The sequence below is a fragment of the Haliotis rufescens genome, unplaced genomic scaffold, assembly GCF_023055435.1.
Source record: "Haliotis rufescens isolate VD_foot unplaced genomic scaffold, xgHalRufe1.0.p SCAF_5, whole genome shotgun sequence".
Lineage (NCBI taxonomy): Eukaryota > Metazoa > Mollusca > Gastropoda > Lepetellida > Haliotidae > Haliotis > Haliotis rufescens.
Genome location: NW_025964223.1, coordinates 12,941,258 through 12,958,968, shown reverse-complemented (window position 1 = coordinate 12,958,968; position 17,711 = coordinate 12,941,258). Strand labels below are relative to the sequence as shown.

Genomic DNA, 17,711 nt, shown 5'->3' with positions numbered 1-17,711 from the left:
ATCAGGAAGATATTCACTGCAACATGTTGATACAATATGGGATACGCTAGATATATTTTCGGTGTGTGTGTGTGTGTGTGTGTGTGTGTGTGTGTGTGTGTGGTCTATGAATATACTTCAGTACATGTTTGATACTTAGAGGTTATTACATACCCCATATCTACCCGAGACCAGTATATCAGACCGAACCGTGAAGGCCGGGGTAGAATAGGTCTTCAGCAACCCATGCTTGCCGTAAAAGACGACTGTGCTGGTCGTAAGAGGTGACTAACGGGATCGGGTGGACAGACTCGCTGATTTGGTTGATGCATGTCATCGTATCCCAATTATCACTGGATTGTTTGGTCCAGACTCGATTATTTACAGACCACCCTCACAAAGCTGGAATATTGCCGAGTGGGGCGTTAAACAACAAACAAACAAAACATATCACATATCACACCGTGGGCCGGGGCCATCATATACCATAACATACAAATGTATCTTTTTGCAAGTGAATGCAAAACATTTTCACCTTGTTTGCAAGTCATTGTCACGGAAAAGCCAGCGGAGCAGACGAGCATACGACGAACTAAGGGACGTAACTCTAATTTATTTGCTTACCACCGGGCTGATATCGATCGCCCATTCAAAAGGCGTTGTCAAACCATGTCAACCCGGCAAGGGTGTGATACGGACTGGTTACTACACCCCTGTGATATGACCGGCAATTTTATGACACAATAGTCTTACGTCATCTCGCTTTTTGGGGACCTATTTTCTTTCGCGATATATTTGGTTGTTGTATGGCTGTCAGTGTAAAGCTGAAGACACACGCACCACCGAAGTTATGTACACACAACCCTCGAGGAAGAAAATAGAGAGATCAAACATTATTAGAATTTATTTTCACTTTGAGGGCCAAACATTGTAGGAACAACGTCGCAACCTCCCTCGTTCATACAGTTGGCCGTCCCTGCATGACTCTTAATACGCTAAGACAGAGTGAAAGTCTATTCTTAAACAGATGGGGTGGCCTGGTGGTTAAAGCGTTCGCTCGTCACGCCAATGATCCGGGTTCGATTCCCGACATTGGTACAATGTGGGAAGCCAAATTCTGGTGTCCCCCGCCGTGGCATTGCTAGAATATTGCTAAAAGCGGTGAAAAACCATACTCACCCACAACTGGACATTGATAAGTATGTTTGTTTGTTTGTTTGTTTAACGCCTCACTCAGCAATATTCCAGCTGTATAACTGCGGTCCGTCAAATACGAGCCTTGGTCAGTCAATCCAGTGATTGACATCATGAGCATCGTTCTACGCAATTGGGAAACTATGACGAGCGTCAACCAGGTCAGCGAGGTTGGCCGCGTGAACCCGTTAGTCGCCTCTTACGACAACCATGCGCTGCTGAAGACCAATTCTAACCCGAATCTTCACGGGACTTGTCTATTTTCTGCTGTGGTGGCGTTCCCAAGTATGCACATAATGAGGTCTCTCCGAATGTGATCCCCTGGTCCAGGCGCGTAGCGGTAGCCTAGTTGTTAAGAATGCTCTGTAACGTCCAAGACGCTTGGGGGCGGTCGGGTAGCCTAGTGGTTAAAGCGTTCTCTCGTCACGCCTAAGACCCGGGTTCGATTACTGACATGGGTACAATGTGTGAAGCCCATTTCTGGTGTCCCCCGCCGTCATATTGCTGGAATATTGAATAAAAGCGGCGTAAAACCATACTCACTCACTCACTCCAAGACGCTGGTTTGATTCCTTTAATAAAAGTGAGTATAATATTTTGTAGGAGTAGCAGAACACGTTTTTATTTACAATTTACAATTTACAATCATTTATTTGTCTGCCCCTCGCCTGTCTGAGTGATGGTCCAGGGTACAGTCTTCGGTACAGTGATCGGTGTCATAGGTACATCGTCTAAGTGGGATTAGAGTAAAATATTACTGTTAGATTGCGAGCATACTAACAAACCAGTATTGCCGGGACTGTCAATAGCCCCGCGCAGAGTACCCCTTTTAGCAGTCTTCATGCTACAAGACACATCGTTGTACGGCTGTTCCAGCTGTGATGTGTTTTACCCAACATGTGATATGCCATATTGGTTATTACGCCGATTTCGTTGTCTTGACCACCTGACGCTACATAAATATTACCATTAAAATAGACCAGAGACGTCGGGGCAAATGAAATCTTAATAATCACGCTACTCTTGTTCACTGATAAAGAAAAACTATACACCCAATTCCCCATGTTGTAATAAAGCAATGAGCGACTTTGATCAAATGACAGGGTAAAGATTCGGCTCCCTTTCAGTATTGTTTGCACATTTTCACCATCATATGTCATTGAGAATACACCTCTCTGAAAGCGCGCAAATATCCGATTATTTATTATATCAAGTACAATCGAAATATCGTTTGATCCGACAAACAGGTGGACATTTCTGAGGTTTTGACCGTTTTGATCCATCGACTGAAGTGAGTTAGGACCCACTATAAAAAAGATGATTCTCTCTTTTACATCCATAGCAATAGAATGTATGTCCCGTTTGTGCGCGATGACCGTAACATCAGAACTGTCCAAGGGGAATGAAATCAGTCTTTGCTCCACAGCAATCAGTAGCCGCCTTGAGCTGTGGATGAATGCAACAGCTTTGACTGACTCTGTGCTGTTGAACGGATACAGCTGCAGAGACGAGTTGCCTAGAAACAGCTGATAAAAGGGTACCATGCCATGTCCATAGACTTTAGCGATGACTAATCGTGTCTTCTGGTCTTCTCGACGGTCCTGTTCTGTTTTCTTTAATGAATCTGTTGAAAAAAAAAAGTAAGATGGTTGTTTTTTAGGTTTTATTTAGAGATCCACTAACCCTAAATTTGAATAAATTTTAAATAAATAAAACAGTTTCTAAAACGTATTTTCATTTGGAATGCTGACTCTACAGGGGGCGGGGGCGGGGGCGGGGGAGGGGGAGGGGGCGGAGCGGGGGAGGAGGCGGGGGAGGGGGTGGGGTGGTGTGGGAAGGGGTTCAATTTGGTTTGAGAACTCCATTTGTTTTGTTAATGTTTAGAGCCCAATATTTTCTCCAACAAAAAAAGATGCTCACATTTTCTTTGTACATCTGCCCTCAAGGATAGCGTACATGTGTTTCCTTACAGTGCGAGGCATAAGTATATTTCTGTCAGTGAAACGGGGTATTGATTCATTCTTTCATAAAATCTCCCCTCTGCCCGCCACACACTGTCCGCCGACCGCCACCCATTGTCAAATCAGTAGGTGCTCTGAGCTACCTGTATAACAACGACTCTGGTAATTCCTTATGGTTGCTGAAATAAAAGTTGATCATGAAACCATGTCATGTTCATTTTGTCAGAAACGTATATGTAATCATGTGATGCCCTTGCTAGGGCTCAAATGACACTTACACTGGACACATTCCATTTTCCTCTTTCTTGTGAGAATGGACACGAGACCACTTGGACACGACCCTTTCCTCTTCTTTTTGACCTGCGTTTTAATGTAAACCTTTTCAGCAAATGGACATCATGTTAAGGGAAACCGGTTACATAGTCTGGAATGGAAGTTGCCAGTTTAAAACTAATGTCGTACAGCTCAAGAAAGCAGCTTTCTGATTGGCTAATGTCGATATCTTGTTAGGCATTTCATTGGTCGGTCAAAGTTTGCGAAAGTTCATTCTGACGTTACCTTGTAATGGGATGTCCTCAAATCTTTGTTTAGCCGTATCGAGAACTAAGATGTGATTTGTAATGAGATTGAATATGCCACTGTTATGACTCACGTAAAGTATGCTGTATATTAACACAACGCAGATCAGTTGTTTCATGAATTTGCCGTTTTAGAGTATTCAATGCACGGAAATTCTACCTGGAATTGACTCTGTGTGTGTGTGTGTGTGTGTGTGTGTGTGTGTGTGTGTGTGTGTGTGTGTGTGTGTGTGTGTGTGTGTGTGTGTGTGTGTGTGTGTGTGTGTGTGTGTGTGTGTAAAAATGACAGTTATATATGTTTCAAACGATGGTTGTTTTTATGACTTTGGGCATTTTTACCGCCCCCACCTTCCTCCGCCCCACTTCAATACTATAATTATGTCCAATCTCTAAAGCTGGGTTGTTCGACAAATATGAATCAAACTCAACATAGCATGTATAGTACTGTCGTCATCGCCTTAGCAGAGTGCCATTTTTTTTTTCATATGATACTAAAGGGAGAAAAAATCAAATCAAACTTGCATCCATCAATTAGGTTGTGGTACACACTTTACTTTGTTCAAAAAAGGTGTCTCAGTTTCTCCGGTATGTCCGATAGAGTCGTGATTCCCCCGGTATGTCCGATCGAATCGTGATTCCCTCAGTATGTCAGATCGAATCGTGATTCCCTTAGTATGTCCGATCGAATCGCGATTCCCCCGGTATGTCCGATCGAATCGTGATTCCCTCAGTATGCCAGATCGAAATCGTGATTCCCTCAGTATGTCAGATCGAATCGTGATTCCCCCGGTATATGCGATAGAGTCGTGATTCCCCCGGCATGTCAGATCGAATCGTGATTCCCTCAGTATGTCCGATCGAATCGTGATTCCCTCAGTATGTCCGATCGAATCGTGATTCCCTCAGTATGTCCGATTGAATCGTGATTCCCTCAGTATGTCCGATCGAATCGTGATTCCCCCGGTATGTCAGATTCAACCGTGATTCCCTCAGTATGTCCGATTCAACCGTGATTCCCTCAGTATGTCAGATCGAATCGTGATTCCCTCAGTATGTCAGATCGAATCGTGATTCCCTCAGTATGTCCGATCGAATCGTGATTCCCTCAGTATGTCCGATCGAATTGTGATTCCCTCAGTATGTCCGATCGAATCGTGATTCCCTCAGTATGTCCGATCGAATCGTGATTCCCTCAGTATGCCAGATGGAATCGTGATTCCCTCAGTATGTCCGATCGAATCGTGATTCCCTCAGTATGTCCGATCGAATCGTGATTCCCTCAGTATGTCAGATCGAATCGTGATTCCCTCAGTATGCCAGATCGAATCGTGATTCCCTCAGTATGTCCGATAGAGTCCTGATTCCCCCGGTATGTCAGATCGAATCGTGATTCCCTCAGTATGTCCGATCGAATCGTGATTCCCTCATTATGTCAGATCGAATCGTGATTCCCTCAGTATGTCAGATTCAACCGTGATTCCCTCAGTATGTCCGATAGAGTCGTGATTCCCTCAGTATGTCAGATCGAATCGTGATTCCCTCAGTATGTCAGATTCAACCGTGATTCCCTCAGTATGTCCGATAGAGTCGTGATTCCCTTAGTATGCCCGATAGAGTCGTGATTCCCCCGGTATGTCCGATAGAGTCGTGATTCCCCCGGTATGTCCGATCGAATCGTGATTCCCTCAGTATGTCCGATCGAATCGTGATTCCCTCAGTATGTCAGATCGAATCGTGATTCCCTCAGTATGTCAGATTCAACCGTGATTGCCTCAGTATGTCCGATAGAGTCGTGACTCCCTCAGTATGTCAGATCGAATCGTGATTCGCTTAGTATGTCAGATTCAATCGTGATTCCCTCAGTATGTCCGATCGAATCGTGATTCCCTCAGTATGCCAGATCGAATCGTGATTCCCTCAGTATGTCCGATCGAATCGTGATTCCCTCAGTATGTCAGATCGAATTCATGATTCCCTCAGTATGCCAGATCGAATCGTGATTCCCCATTACTACTACGTGTCATCGATGATGTCGAGAGCTGAAGCATCTGTCCCGCCAGCTGTCACAGCCCTCAGAAACGACTGCAATCACCGCCACCGTATGGCCCCCTCCCAACCTTGTGGCCCACCCACGCCACCTGTCTACTTAGCCTACACATTTCAATGTGTGCGTGTGACGTTTTTCATTACAAGGGGGTCAACTACTTTGTGGTCGTCGACAGATACTCCAACTGGCCTATAGTTGAAAGAACCTCCAGTGGTGCATCTGGCCTGATTGATAACCTACGCCGAACATTTGTTACCTGGCATCCCTGATGAGCTATCCTCTGATTGTGGCCCTGAATTCCCAGCCTCAGCTACCAGAGAGTTCATTCGAACATGGGGTGTGCATCATCGCCCGTCATCTGTTGCCTTCCCACATAGCAATTGTCGAGCAGAACTTGGTGTCAAGGCTGTCAAAAGCTTGATCCCGAACAACACTGGACCTAATGGGGAACTTGACACTGAGGCCTTCCAACGTGCAATGCTACAATACAGGAACACTCCAGATTCCAAGTTATTCCCTGCTATGTGCGTCTTCGGTAGACCCGTAAAGGACTTTATACCCATACTACCTCGTCGCTATCAACCACATGACACATGGCACGATACCCTTTCCATGAGAGAGGATGTTTCGACAAACCGACATATAAGGACGGCTGAACGGCTTACTGAGCACACCAAACAGTTACCACCCCTTGTTGTTGGGAATCTCGTCCGAATCCAAAATCAAACGGGTCCTCACCCACAGAAATGGGACAAAACTGAATGTGTGATCGAAGTTCGCCAATTCGACCAGTATGACTCATCCAGGCCCAGCAATGCCAACAGTAATCAGCCTGTTGCCCCCTCGCAGAAGGAATTAAGCTGGATTGAACCATCACCCTCAGCCGTGCATGCAACGTCTACTGTGAGCCCCTCAGACCTGCCATCGGCACTACCCGGCTTTTAACACTCAACAACCTGCCGCACTGTCGTTGACACCAACATCAAATACAAAAATGCTACCAGCCAATGTCCGGCCCCAGTGGAAGTTGAACCCAGACGTTCCACTCGAAGGGCTGTAAATCTGATAAAGATTGTCAGACATGCATGTTTTACATGAAATTCCTGTCATTCTTCCCTTCCATAGATATAGAGGATTGGAACATTCATAATACAGCGTACTCCGTGGTCATCTGCCCGCGAGTACACAGCCCCGTGTTTTGATGCGAGACGAGTCAGCGAGTAGCTGCATATTTCAACGGCTGCAGAGATAAACTTGCTTAATAATAAACAATTACTGCTTTAAATAAACAAAACAGGATTAATCACATGTCTAGATTATCTCAATCTCTTTAAAATCGGATACAAGTTCTCGCTACCGCTGAGGACATCCCATTACAGGTCACGTCAGAACGACCTTTCGCGAACTTTGACCGACCAATGAATTAATTAACAGGAAATCGACATTAGCCACTAAGAAGGCAGCTTTCTTAAACATTGCGGCACTAGTTTCAAATTAGCGACTTCCATTCCAGACTATCCTTAAAAAATCATCAATTTTGAATCAGTTATACAGTCCGTAACAGTAGTTTTGTGTTAAACTTTAGCGGTTGCATGATCAGAAAACGTATTCCGCTGACAATGTAACACAACAATATGAATATTTCATTTTTTCATTTTCCTACGTGTTCGTATCATTAACTATCGTATAGTTATCCAATTTTCGATCACGAACGTTTATCCGACATACTCGTTAATCCGACATAATCATATGCAACCAACAATGTCGGATTAATGTGACTTGACTGTATGTGACATCAACACACTTGAAGACATTTCAGTTCATTTAAAACTCAGTCAAGATTTGACTGTCTTATTTAGTCCTTGTCATACCTTTTGCAAGATTTACCAATGACTTGGGTAGGGATAGAGGATTATGTACATTTACATTACACAATCATGTGTTGCATTAAGTTATGTTTCCTGTTCCATGTTCCAGATCTCCATCATTTGTGATGTCGAATAAAGATATCTCAAAACAGTACAACACCTGCTCATTTAAGAGTAGGTTACCTGACTCTATCCGTAACCCTTGGATCCACGTTCCGGGCAAGTATTCATTTACGATAATTAGGGTTAGATGACGCTTGATATCAAACATCTCACGATTCACGATTCACGATTCACGATTCAACTTGGCGACGCGCGTTCGATCCTCTGCGCGGCGCTAATGTGCAGACCCGTGAAGCTCCGGGTTAGAGTATGTCTCTTCACGATTCTTAGGGTTAGGCACCCATTGCCAATCAAACACCCTTAGAGTTAGATGCGAGATACCTATGGGCTAGATATGTCTTTCAACGAATTAATCCAATGTAATTTCAGGTAAATATGTGCAATGTTTATCAAGTTTCGAGTTTCGCGGAGAAAATGGCTACTGCGCATGCGCATGAATGTAAACAATTGGTGCCGATCACGTGGTAAACGAGCTCTAACAATTTATGGTCTCGTGGTAAAGGGTTGGCTATCTAGATTAAGACCTTAGCCTAGTTTAGCATCATCCTGGCAACGCGAGTTCGATCCTCTGCGCGGCGCTAATGTGCAGACCCGTGAAGCTCCGAGTTAGAATATGTCTTCAGCAACCCATCCTTGCCGTAAAAAGGTGACTATGCTTGTCGTAAGAGGCGAATGACGGGATCGGGTTGACTTGGTTGATGCATGTCATCGTATCCCAATGTCATGGATCGATAACCATGACATCAATCACTGGAGTGTCTGTCCAGGCTCGATTATTTACAGACCGCAAGTCAAAAAGCAGGAATATTACTGAGTGCGACGTAAAACAACACATAAACAAACAAACAAAGCTAATGTGCGCCTGGTAAAGAGCAAAAGTCTCTTATTTTCGATATGCCAGAAATAAGGATGACACTGCAAATACCCGATGCCTTGATAAGGCGATGTCCTCTGAAAACAGCGTAGCGTTGTCCATATCACCTATATGGCAAGCCAGATCTTGAGCCCCAAACATGTATGATGAACAACCACTGGTTCGACGACACAGCTCCTCGCACATCCGAGGACCAAATGGTTTTCTAGGTATTCTTTGAGTGTGAGTGGTGACAGCGCATGTCATCAAGACGATGCACATTGCTGTAAAACACCTCATCGTCAGTTTCACCTGCAGAGAAGCATCGTCTTTACTCTGGTGCTGTTGAACACAATACCTTTTGAAATACAAGCGCTGTAGCTTCTTATTGGCAGCATTGTTATTATTTCATGAAGCCTATCTAGTTCGCCTGCATTGTATTGATGATAAACTGTCTCTTGTATGACGTCTTTATAATGTCAAGGACCACATGCTCAACCTCTGGAAACTATCAAGACTGAAAACATAAGTTCTCAGATTATACCTTGCATTTTGTCCTCAGCAACCCATGCTTGCCGTAAAAGGTGACTTTGCTCGTCGTAAAAGGCGACTAACGGGATCGGGTGGTTAGGCTCGCTGACTTGGTTGATGCATGTCATCGATCCCAATTGCGTGGGTCGATGCTCATGATATTAATCACTGGATTATCTGGTCCATTCTCGATTATTTACAGACCGCCGTCATATAGCTGGAATATTGCTGAGTGCGGCGTTAAACAACAAACTAACCAACTTTAAAACCGGATACATTTACCAGATGTAACCTTGTCTGCATATTTTGTTGTTTGACGCCGCCCGCAGCATTATTCCAGCTATATGTATACTGTAAAGGTCGCATTTTCTGGTCATTGAACAGGAATTGTACCAAACACCTTTGCAGTATTTGTCATGATAAAATACATAATGAAACATGTTACCATTCTTTTTTATAAGAAAACATTATTTAAAATTTGAAATTTGAAATACACGGCTCACACGAGTTCTATATTGTTCAAGGTATAATTTCAGTTCGCTTTGACCGATAGCCAAATATTTCCAGCTACTAGACCTGTAGACACACTCTTCCTACGCAATAGAGGGGCGGTAGGGTAGCCTTGTGGTTAAAGCGATCGCTCTTCACGCCGAAGGTCCGGGTTCAATCCCCTACATGCGTACAATGTGTGCAACCCATTTCTAATGTGCCCCGGGGGCACGGGTGGCCCAGTCGCCTAAGGCACCGCGATTCTCTGTGGGGAGTTGCGTCCCTTGGGCACGCCAGAAACCTATGATTGTGGGTTCGAATCCAGGTTCGCCCCGATTATGTTTCTAGGTTCGTCAGCACCATTACCGTGCTCGTGGGTTTCACCGAAGTGGTAAACGTCTGAGACCTGCATCACTTCGGGCTTTCCTCCCACATTAAGCTGACTAGCCATGATTCAAATGGAATACTGTTAAAAGCGGCGTTAAACCCAACTCACTCACTCACTCTAATGTGCCCCGTCGTGATATTGCTGGAATATTTCTAAAAGCGTCTTAAAACCAAACTCACTCACTAAGCATTGGACGTGTATAGTTCTTCGGGGAAATAAACAAGGATAAACCACGATAAGGGCACCTATGATGCGTGCGCACTGATTGAAGTTAACTTAAGCCTCATAGAAGATTTAATGGATCAATCATCAATCGTGAACAAGATGCGAACATGTCGGGGTACACTCGCGATCGTTGAGACTTCACTTTGAACATCGTCATACATAGCCTTGACAGTTACCGTTACGACCGGGCGGAGGAAACGAATGGTTAGATGGGCTCGTTTCTTGCACGGTGTGCCCTTGCGTTAGCATTACAGTACAGGAATACCTACATACGTCTTACACAGACACATTACCTCACTTTGGAGATGAAAACAATATCCATCTGCATCTTCGGTAAGCTGGCTCTATTATCATTTAATGCAAACGATTCATGCACCTGTTTAAGCATGAAGCTGTAACAATATATCATCGCATCAACCCAAAGATTATTTTAAGTGAAATAAAAAATATAGGAAGTAAACTGCAACTCACTGTGTACTTAAATAGACACTGCAGCTCATTCTGTACTTAAATAAACACTGCAACTCAGTCTTTACTTACATAAACACTGCAACTCACTGTGTACTTAAATAATCACTGCAACTCACTGTGTGCTTAAATAATCACTGCAACTCACTGTGTACTTGAATAGACACTGCAGCTCATTCTGTACTTAAATAAACACTGCAGCTCATTCTGTACTTAAATAAACACTGCAACTCAGTCTTTACGACGTAAACACTGCAACTCACGATGTACTTAAATAATCACTGCAACTCACTGAGTACTTAAATAAACACTGCAACTCACTGTGTACTCAAATAATCACTGCAGCTCATTCTGTACTTATATAAACACTGCAACTAACTGTGTGCTTAAATAAAAAGTGCAACTCACTGTGTACTCAAATAAACACTGCAACTCACTGTGTACTTAAATAAACACTGCAACTTACTGTGTACTTAAATGAACACTGCAACTCACTGTGTACTTAAATAATCACTGCAGCTCATTCTGTACTAAAATAAACACTGCAACTCAGTCTTTACTTACATAAACACTGCAACTCACTGTGTACTTAAATAATCACTGCAACTCACTGTGTGCTTAAATAATCACTGCAACTCACTGTGTACTTGAATAGACACTGCAGCTCATTCTGTACTTAAATAAACACTGCAGCTCAATCTGTACTTAAATAAACACTGCAACTCAGTCTTTACGACGTAAACACTGCAACTCACGATGTACTTAAATAATCACTGCAACTCACTGAGTACTTAAATAAACACTGCAACTCACTGTGTACTCAAATAATCACTGCAGCTCATTCTGTACTTATATAATCACTGCAACTAACTGTGTGCTTAAATAAAAAGTGCAACTCACTGTGTACTCAAATAAACACTGCAACTCACTGTGTACTTAAATAAACACTGCAACTCACTGTGTACTTAAATAAACACTGCAACTCACTGTGTACTTAAATAATCACTGCAGCTCATTCTGTACTTAAATAAACACTGCAACTCACTGTGTACTTAAATAATCACTGCAACTCACTGTGTACTTAAATAAACACTGCAACTCACTGTGTACTCAAATAATCACTGCAGCTCATTCTGTACTTAAATAAACACTGCAACTCACTGTGTGCTTAAATAAAAAGTGCAACTCACTGTGTACTCAAATAAACACTGCAACTCACTGTGTACTTAAATAAACACTGCAACTCACTGTGTACTTAAATAAACACTGCAACTCACTGTGTACTTAAATAATCCCTTCAACTCACTGTGTACTTAAATAATCACTGCAGCTCATTCTGTACTTAAATAAACACTGCAACTCACTGTGTACTTAAATAATCACTGCATCTCACTGTGTGCTTAAATAAACACTTCAGCTCACTGTGAACTTAAATAATCACTGTAACCTACGGTATACTTAAAAAAACATTGCAACTCACTGTGAACTTAAATAATCACTGTAACCTACGGTATACTTTAATAAACATTGCAACTCACTGTGAACTTAAATACTAGAAGTCACTGCAGCTTGAGGTATACTTAAATAAACACTACGGTCTTGTAGTAACTCTATCAAATATACTTTATATGCAGAAGAGGTCAGTGCTTATAATGTAAACTACGTACAGTAAACTACGGTTATAACGAACTCAAAGGGACCACTATTTTAGTTCGTTATAAGCATATATACAGCATAACTACATCAAATACTGGGGACTAAAACGTTAGTTCGTTATATCCGTCAGTTCGTTATAAGCGTGTTCGTTATAACCGTAGTTTACTGTATATGGTGCCTAAATCCACACATCGGCTCAGTGGCGTTAGTTCAAATACCCCTTTGAAGGGAATTTTAGACACATTTAAAGTCTTCATGGCATACTCGATGTATTGTATTGAATTATGGTTTAGAGTCAAATTAAATTCAAAGCTTGTTTCATTTCTAGGTAAAGTTTGAATCCTTCTATAAAGAGCCTACAGAGGTGGTGTCTCTTTAAAAAGACAAGGGTTTTGTCTGTCTCGTATTCCACATGCATCGAAAACATCCGATTTCATGGATGAAAACATGGAAAACCTCCTATTTCGTGGATGGGGCACAGGATCAAATCAGAGAAATTTATAGTTTAGTAGTAGTGCAGAAACATATATGGACAAGACATTAAACTTGGCTTCACACAGCATGTCCATATGCAGAATGAAACCCGGATACTCAGCATGACGAGCGAACACTGAACTAGGCCATCCAACACCCAATCAGAGCCCTTGCTGTCGCAGTCGACATGCATTTCCGATTCAATTAATAGACCGTGTGAAAGGCTTTAACGCTGTTCATTTTGATAACACGGTTAATTGAACGCGTTTCTGTTCGTGTTGTAAAATAACAAAGACATGTTAACAACAATATAACCTTAAAACCACACCGTCAATTGAAATGAAAGGGGAATGGGTGTCCCACAGTCTAAGGCGCCGCCGCGTTTGTTTCGTTTCTTTATTGTTAACGTCGCACTTAGCAATATTCCAGCTATATGGCGGTGGTCTGTAAATGATCAAGTCCAGAAAGACAGAGACTGACATCTTCAGCATTTATCTGTTGGAATACGATGACATGCATCAAACCAAGTCAGCGAGTCTGACCACCCGATCCCCTTAGTTGCCTCTTGCGACAAGCATGGGTTGCTGAAGGTCAGTTCCAAGGGGGCTCGGCATGGGTTATTATAAGTTGTAGCAGGATCACTTGGGGTATTAGTGATATATTCTGTCTTCCCCTGAAATTCACGTGCAGACTGTATTGCTCGTGGCGGGGTATAAGAGGTTTATTCCCCTGTTGAGTAATGTATTACCCTCTAAGGCGGTACTTACACAGTATGTTATCAAGATGACGTGGACCAATCAGATCTCATCATTCTGACATGAAGGTATGATAATATCGCATATTCTCTCCGATAAATATGCTTGGTATATCTGCACTTATTCGACCCAAGTATTCCCGCGAAAATATGGGTCCGGGAAGTGGGTTCAGTACTCCTTGGGGAACCGTGTCAGCCCATATTTTACGTGATAAATTCAGCCGTACAAACAGTTTGTTGTTTAGATATTTACGTTTTATTCTTGAATTCTTGAGATAAGAAGCCAATAGAATACATTTCGTGAACAGTTTACCATAGACGATGATTGACGCAATGAAAGTTGATCATCCCTATAACATATATCTGAGTTGAATAATAATCGTTGATATTCTGATGCCACTACTGATACCTATATCTATTCCAGAGCCACTTCCTCGGATCAAAGGTGTCATCCCTCAGCTCCGTTGTAAAACGACAACCCGTTGTTTCCTTTTCCAGTTCATCCAACGCAATGTTCGACACAACCAGCCTCTTTCCCACGTCTGAGCCTCGTTGTAGTGGATTTGGACAAAGGATTGGGTTCACGCTGCGTCGGTCGGCGTACCTATCCCGATCTTTTGCCAGCAGCTTCTGAAGCAGCAGCGGGTATTTCAAGAGGTAGAACTTCAGAGTCTTAAACGGACAATCATCGATTATCAGTGGCTTTAAATCTAAACGGTTCGCAAACGCTTGGAACTCCTCGTCCTTTTCTTCCAAAGGTCGGATCCTGAGCGTAGTAGGTCGTCTTAGTAACGAAGCGTTCAAATGCGAAGCCGGAAGTGGTTTCGAAGCAATTGGGGTAGTTGTCTCCTCTGTGAAGACTGACTTCCGGTCTGCTGTGAAGGGCGAAGTTTTGGATTCTAGTTTTGTCGTGAGAGTCGGATAGAGTTCTGGAATTGTAGCACTTGTGAATGTGTCATCGGCAATGGCCAAATGATGAACCCTCTGCTCGAGCTGGTATATTTTGGGTAACATGGGATTCTTCTTGGCGTACACGATGGAGTTCTTCTTAAAGGTTCTTTCGTTCTTAATTTTTTCCTCCCGCCCTGAAAATAAGAATAACAAAGGAAACGGTTCGATGGTGACTTTTTTTCAAATCATCTAATGTCATCTCTTGTCAAATCATCACATTAAACAGTAGTGAAAAGATTCGTCTGTTATATTTTCATCTCCTGAGCTTTTCTTTCAAAATTCATTTTTAGACTTCAACAAGGAGATGTATATGTAATTTAATTAATGGTTTTTTTCAGTTGTATATGAAAACTATATTTATTAACAGCTCCGCGATACAGTTGTTAGACAAATGTTCACGTCATGATGGTTTGGTTTTTTTAATTTGTGAAAATATGCGTCTGTATTATTGGCATCTGCTGAGGTTTTCTTTTAAAATCCAGTTTCAGATTTCTGCAAGGAAATATGTAGCTGAATAATTGTTTTTCGATTGTATACGAAAGCTATAATAATGTTCGATGCAGTTGCAAGACAAATTTCACTTTATTGTGGCTTTGTTTGTGTGTTTGATTGTTTGTTTGTTTACTTTTTTGTTTGTTGTTGAACGCCGTACTCAGTAATATTCAAGCCATGTAACATCGGTCTGTAAATAATCGAATCTAAACCAGACAGTCCAGTGATTGACATCATGAGCATCGATCTGCGCAAATGGGATACGATGACACGCATCAACCACGTCAGCGAGCCTGACCAACCGATCCAGTTAGATGCCTCTTACGAACAGCATGGGTTGCTGAAGACCAATTCTTACCCGGCTGTTCACATGGGACTTCATTGTGGCAGTGACCTACACCTCCCTAAATATACTTATTAAGATTTGCGCCTGTTAAAATATATGTATACCTGTTCACTAATAAACTTATAAATCGTCTTGTTTAATTGGACACTGTCACTTTGTCATCTACCAAAACAAGCTTTTTGACCATTTGTAGCATTTTGTATTTCATCGAAGGGTGATGCAGCTCAAAATATATTGCGTTGTCGCATTAACAACTCAATTAGAATGCGTGAAAAGGGCGGTAAAATGTGCGAAATATTGATAACTTTGCGTTGTCGCCCATTTTCAATAATGTTGTACTTGTGTAGAAAGTGAATTAATCTACACATGCGCAGAAATGGTTATATTTCTATACAAACTCCAGTGTGTTGTTTTTAATTCTAATGATTCTAAAACCAAAGTTCCAATGGGAATATGGGGTGGGGTTCTTTTTTTGAGTGAGTGAGTTTGGTTTAACGCCGCTTTTAACAGTATTCCAGTTATATTGCAGCGTGTCAGCTTAATGTGGGAGGAAAGCTTGAAGTGATGCAGGTCTCAGACGTTATACCACTTCGGTGAAACCCACGAGCACGGGTATGGTGCTGACATACCTAGAAACATAATCGGGGCGAACCGGGATTCGAACCCACAATCATATGTTTCTGGCGTGCCTAAGGGACGCAACTCTGCACAGCGATTCGCGGCGCCTCAGACGACTGGGCCACCCGTGCCCCAAGGTGTGCCAGAAAGCAGTTATTGTGGGTTATAATCCAAGCACCATGTACATGCATTTTTTCCTGTTTTCCTCCAACACAAAGCTCACACGCCGTGAAATAACTGGAATACTGTCAAAATGGCGTTAAACAATACTCACTCACTCGTGATATCCCTGATAGCGCTCTTTGTGCACATTCATCAATAATCAAAGATCATGTTCCATTAAAATTTTGAAAATAAGTTATGATTGTGGGTTCGAATCCCGGTTCGCCCCGATTATGTTTCTAGGTTTGTCAGCACCATACCCGTGCTCGTGGGTTTCACCGAAGTGGTAAACGTCTGAGACCTGCATCACTTCGGGCTTTCCTCCCACATTAAGCTAACACGCCGTGATATATCTAGAATACTGTTAATGGCGGCGTTAAACTCACTCACTCACTTATCACAAAAACTCATTGGACTTAAATCAACCTTAGTTACATGTGCAGATTTAATAAAATAATGAAAGTAAGTCAGGAAAACTGTCATTTTTAACCAAAAATTTAGAAGGCCATCAGCATATTTAGTTAATAGACAAATATTTGACAAAAAGTGTGGGTGGAAATATTAGACGAGTTAATGAACACCCGAAATCTGTCTTGTAAAACTTAAAATATTCAAAGAGGAAAATGGAAACTTACTATTTACAGCGTCTTTGCCGTAAACCAAACCTTCGTATACTCCTTGATAGATTTTCAGATAATGAACGGAACACTTTGCAAGTGGATCCATACGTAAAAGCTTAAAAACTTAATGCGGGCAACGCTGACGTCATAGACCGGTGAGGTCACAGTATCGTGACGTCACAATCACTGTGCCTTTAGGTATCCATGTTAACTGCGGCATGGCACTCTCCTACCCAGAGTTCCTTGCGGTGGCCAGCCAGCATAGTGCCTCTGCCACAGGCCAAGGCCATGTCACATCTAAGACAGTCCATTCAAGATATTGCATATGCTTTTCATCCGTTTCATGTTTGACAAGTCTACACATTTTGATAAACAAATGCCAAAGAATGGTTACGGTTCATTAAGAAAGTATCCTTATGCGTGAAAATCTACGGAAGGTCCGGGGTTCGATCCCCAGCCGCGTCATACCAAAAGACGTTAAAAGATGGTACTTGTTGTTACCCTGTCTGGCGCTCGGCATTAAGGGGCTAAAATATAAGGACTGGTCGGCTCGGAGTCAGTATACTGTGTCTGAGTGGGGTATTCATGTTAAACTGCGGCATGGTATCTCAGTGTGCTAGCACTATAAATCGGCATCAGTCCGGACTAGTACAAGCAGCCACACACACACATACACGTGCATGCACGTCGCTATATAAGTGCAATAATCTTGGACGCGACGTTAAACCCCATTTCACCTCACCTCATCTCCTTTGTTTATATTGGTTGTACGGCTCCGCGTGCTGTCATCGAAGCGCTACGGAGGGCTGGCTATACGGTCACTTTGATACAGACAGATATATTCATTTGTCATTCACCTCACTGTCGCAATTGTACTAGAATATCTGTATAATTACGCAAAACAATGTGTTTAGCGCACCGAAAGGCTTGCATT

At 42.5% G+C, this 17,711-nt stretch overlaps 1 protein-coding gene across 1 annotated transcript; it reads right to left on the bottom strand.

Annotated features, from left to right (window-relative positions):
- Positions 1 to 13,833: 13,833 nt before the first annotated feature.
- LOC124138316 lies at positions 13,834 to 16,943 on the bottom strand. The gene is made up of 2 exons (XM_046504905.2): positions 16,793 to 16,943; positions 13,834 to 14,673 (listed from the first exon to the last, which is right to left on the bottom strand). Exons 1-2 carry the CDS (start codon positions 16,881 to 16,883, stop codon positions 13,988 to 13,990), a joined length of 777 nt encoding a protein of 258 aa, XP_046360861.2. The 5' UTR covers positions 16,884 to 16,943; the 3' UTR covers positions 13,834 to 13,987.
- Between the last annotated feature and the right edge of the window lie 768 nt (positions 16,944 to 17,711).

Coding starts and splice junctions, on each gene's coding strand:
- LOC124138316 (XM_046504905.2), bottom strand. CDS start 16,883: ATGGATCCACTTGCAAAGTGTTCCGTTCATTATCTGAAAATCTATCAA. Junction 14,674..16,792: donor CGGCAAAGACGCTGTAAATA/GTAAGTTTCCAT, acceptor TCTTATTTTCAG/GGCGGGAGGAAAAAATTAAG.